Here is a 4,501-nt window from a genome sequence, read left to right as displayed (position 1 = left end):
ATCTTATAAATGTGTTAGAAACGATCGCATGAAAGAAAAAAAACATTTGAATACATATCTTAGGGTTCATTCCCTAACATCAACTTATCTGACCTTTTCTGCTTGACAGGCCCTGAGTTTTTAAACTTTCTTTTTTTTTTTTTCCCAGTCGTGGGGTTTGAACTCTGGGCCTGGGCACTGTCCCTCTTCAGCTCTTAAGCTCAAGGCAAGCACTCTACCACTTGAGCCACAGCACCACTTCCAGTTTTTCTAGTGGTTTATTGGAGATAACAGTCTCATAGACTTTCCTGCCCAGGCTGGCTTTGAACCATGATCCTCAGATCTCAGCTTCCTGAGTAGCTAGGATTACAGGTGTGAGCCACCTGTACCTAGCTTCAAACTCTTGACCCTGCCTAACAGGCAGGGGGTGAAGTGGACAGAATGGGCTCTGAGCATGTCTTTTCTCCTTTGATTATTTCCTCTTCTCCTGATGAGCCCCATTTCTAGAATCTATGCGGGGGGGGGGGTTGTCAGTGATCAAAGAACAGATCAGTGAAATTGCTTTGCAAGCATTAAGAAGTCCCAGAAAAGGGTGGGGAGTGGGGGCCAGGAAGGGGACTTATGCTAAATGGTCTGCTACAGGTAGCTGCACTTTGAACTGGAGCTTTGCCCCATGGGGACTTCCCCCATGACTTGGGCATGTCCTTGAGTCAAACACACACACACACACACACACAACCAACACCACCACCATCAAGCTGGGCTTTCATGCCTCATGCCTGTTATTCTAGCTGCTCAGGAGGTTGAGATATGAGGATCACAGTTCCAAGTCAGTAGGAAAGTAAAAAACAGAAGCTTGGCCCCAGCAGCTTCCTCTTGTCACTTTCTTCCCAGCCATTTGCCACTGGAGCATCTTGGTCAGGGGTAGCCCCTCCTGTGTGACCCTTATTCCTAGTCTGCTGGGACAGGCTACCCCGCACATCAGCATCTTCCTGTAAACCACAGATTCCTGGTTGAAAATAGAGAGCAAGCTGGCCATCATCCAAGGAGATGATTCAGTTATGGCCTGAACTCGCCACCAAGGGAGAACCACAAGTCCACTAGGACCCCACTGGGCCTTACAGTCTGTGTCAGAGCATCTGCCCAGCTGAGGGAGGGGGACTGCAGTAGCATCCCTGTCCCAGGCCTCTGGAGGGAGCCTGGGGATCAGGAGGTCTTGTGTGGGGTCCTGGCACTGCTTTCAAGTTCCTGGTGTCTCCATGGAAAACCATTTACCTGGGCAGAGCCTATTTGACCATCCATAAAACAAAGGAGTGAAGCTATGGTTCCGCTCCACTGAGATGTGATCAGGAAGGAGTTAACAGGGCCAGGCTGTGGGTCCGGAAGGGTTAATCTGGGGGGTGGAGGCTCTGCTTTTCCTGTGGAGAGCAAGGTTTGGCTGCCACCGAAGCTACTTCTAGTCTGTGCTGTCCCTCTTGCCCTCAGTCTGGACCTGCCCAAGGACCGCTGCAATTCAGCCTCCCACACAAAGGTGAGTTCATCTTGAGCCCAGAGCTGGGTGAGAACTCACCCAGGAACCCAGAGTGGCAAGGCTGGCACCCAGCCGCTGAGCCTGGAAGCTAGCTGGTGTCCAGAGCAGAAGCCAGGGGCAGAGTTGGAACTACTTACTCCACAACTGGGAGAGGGTAGGCAAAGGCCATAGGAGACAAAGACTACCACCAGGCTGTAAGGAGGGCTCTCTGTGCCTGGGCATCAAAGCCAGCCCAGAAGGCAGGGAAGAGATGGAGGACAGGGAACTATTTTGGTGCTGGTGTTTAAGGACTTTTTATAGCCTCTCTACCCAGAGGAGGAGGGGACAAGAGAGCACACAGGAGGTCAGACAAGCTCAGTGCCCTCCTGGGACTTTGAAATCTGACCTGTGACCCCCACATAGTCCTTGGGAGAAGGGAAGGGATACTGTCAGGCTGTCCTGGATACCTAGTTCTTCTCATCTCTGGACAGACTTACAAGAGGAGAGGTATACTGTGGAGGGTAATTAATATAAACAGGTTGAACTGAGAGGTAGGGTTGTCAGGGCCTCTACCCCAGGATGCGGGGGTGGGGGGGGCGCTTCTGGGGGGACCCTCCACCTAAGGATCTGTTCCTTTGTTGTCTCCAGATTCAAGGTCCCCTCCTCTCATCCCCTGCACCAGTGTGTCCCTCTCAGCAGAATGGGGGAAGGGAGGCTAGGAGATAGGGGCTGGGTGGGGTATACTGAGCCACGTGGGTGGCCTATTCTGTTAGCTGCCAAGGAAACTGGCAGCTCTTGATTTACAGCCCTTCCTACCCTTTTCCCAAGACAAGGACAGTGGAGAAGGGTCAGAGGCCTCCAGATGAGGAGACAGAAATCTACCCTGAGGGTGGATTTCTGGGCCTGTGGGTTGCTGGGAAGAATCACTAGAAGGAACTTTTTAGTGAGGCTCACTTTATTTATTTATTTATCAGTCCTGGGGCTTGAACTCAGGGCCTGGGCACTGTCCTTGAGCTTCTTTTGCTCAAGGCTAGCACTCTACCACTTGAGTCACAGACCACTTGGGGCTTTTTCTGTGTATGTGGTACTCAGGAATGGAACCCAGGGCTTCATGCATGCTAGGCAAGCACTCTACCACTAAGCCACACTCCCAACTCCTGACTTGATTTTTTAAGAGCAGGAACAGAGACAAATGACTCTATCTGAACTAGTTCTGAGGCCAGAGGCCTAGGCTCCAGCCAGTCCCTTAACTCTCAGAAGAACCTGAGCAAGTCCCTTCCTCTCTCTGTCACTTTGAGCCAGATTTCTGGCCTAGGGAATGGAAATGTAAGAGCTGGATAGGGTGATGTTTACAGTTCATTTTTTTGGCATCCTCTTGGCAGGGGCACAGAGTGGCTGGCAGTAGCTGGCTGACATGACCTGGGGACCACCTCCCTCTCCTTCCTGGACAGCCTTGCTGGCCTGGGCAGGGCAGTTACTGGAGACTTCTAACCTGTGGTTATGTCTCTGACCTCGGTGCTTGGGGGCGGGAAGGGTGGGCCCCGTTGGAGCCAGCTTGTGGCCAGAAGCCTCCTTGTCTTGGGATTAAAGCTACTGGGTTGGGAAGAGGTATTTTTTCCGGTTAAGGCCACTTTCGGGAATTGGACTGGAACCTGTCTCATTTCCCTTCCCAAGTGTCCTGCTTCTTCTTGCTTGGTCCTGTGAACAAACAGAGGTATACTCAAAGGCACCGGTGGCTCAAGCCTGTAATCCTAGCTACTCAGGAGGCTGCGATCTGATGATCGCAGTTCAAAGTCAGCCCAAGCAGGAGAAGTCCTTGTGACTATTTTTTTTTTTTTGTCAGTTTTGGGGCCTGGGCACTGTCCCTCAGCTCTTCAGCTCAAGGCTAGCACTCTACCACTTGAGCCAAAGCACCACTTTGGCTTTTTTCTTTTTGCTTATGTGGTGCTGAGGAATCGAACCCAGGGCCTCATGCATGCAAGGCAAGCACTCTACCACTGAGCCACCTGCCCAGCCCGTCCTTGTGACTCATCTCCAATAAATCACCAGAAAAACCGGAAATGGTGCTCAAGTGGTAGAGCACTTGCTTTGAGCTGAAGAGCTGAGGGACAGGGTCCAGGCCCAGAGTTCAAGCCTCACAACAGACAAAAAAAGGGGTGGGCTAGGGCACATGTTTCTGGGTGACAAAGAGCCCCCAACCAGTCTCTAAACAACAAGGTATGTGTGTGGGGGGGGGTAGCTCTTTCTTCTCTAAGGACAGGCACTCAACCAAAGCAGATGGGGAAGAGGTGGTCAGCTGATCCTGTTCCCGGGTATGCCTGCAGGGAGGGGCAGTGATCTGAGCTACCATCTCTCTGACCATTCCTCTTTTTTGCAGGAAAATCCCCGTATTGCCCTTGGCTCCTCCTCTGGCCGGGTCCCTCCAGCTGCCTATGGGGCACGGTCCTGCCCAGCTCTGCTAAGATGCCCCTGGCTTCTCCGTCCACTCAGTCTAGAGGGCGGACCCCCAGCGCCGTGGAGAGGCTGGAGGCCGACAAGGCCAAGTATGTCAAGACACATCAGGTGATAGTCCGACGCCAAGAGCCAGCCCTCCGTGGGGGCCCTGGACCGCTCACCCCGCACCCCTGCAATGAACTCGGGCTCCCTGTGTCCCCCAGGACCCCCGGGCCCGCCCGCCGGGGCAGCGGCCGGAGGCAGCCAAGGCCCGATTCGCTCATCTTCTACCGCCAGAAGCGAGACTGCAAGGCTTCGGTGAACAAAGAGAACGCCAAGGGCCAGGGGCTGGTGCGGCGCCTCTTCCTGGGCGCCTCCCGGGACGCTGCTCCCAGCAGCCCGGGTCCCGCCGAGCGATCGGCCCCTCCCGGGGCTTGGGCGGCTTCCCCCGACGCCCCCGAGGCGGCCCGGAAGCGGGCGCTGTGCCCCTCGTGCTCGCTGCCGCTCTCGGAGAAGGAGCGCTTCTTCAACTACTGCGGCCTGGAGCGCGCGCTGGTGGAGGTGCTGGGCGCCGAGCGC

General features: G+C 54.4%; 1 protein-coding gene across 1 annotated transcript in view; it reads left to right on the top strand.

Annotated features, from left to right (window-relative positions):
• The first annotated feature begins 1,459 nt into the window (after positions 1–1,459).
• Positions 1,460–4,501, top strand: part of Fam110d (family with sequence similarity 110, member D) — a 4,875-nt gene continuing 1,833 nt past the window's right edge. The window contains exons 1-2 of the mRNA XM_013032325.1: positions 1,460–1,510; positions 3,867–4,499. Of these exons, the coding sequence (XP_012887779.1) occupies positions 3,953–4,499 (547 nt within the window). The 5' untranslated portion in view covers positions 1,460–1,510; positions 3,867–3,952. The remainder of the gene's footprint in view (positions 1,511–3,866; positions 4,500–4,501) is intronic.

The sequence above is a fragment of the Dipodomys ordii genome, unplaced genomic scaffold (genome assembly GCF_000151885.1).
Source record: "Dipodomys ordii isolate 6190 unplaced genomic scaffold, Dord_2.0 Scaffold6, whole genome shotgun sequence".
NCBI lineage: Eukaryota > Metazoa > Chordata > Mammalia > Rodentia > Heteromyidae > Dipodomys > Dipodomys ordii.
The sequence above is the reverse complement of the archived record's forward strand: the minus strand, read 5'-3'. Positions and strand labels throughout refer to the sequence as shown.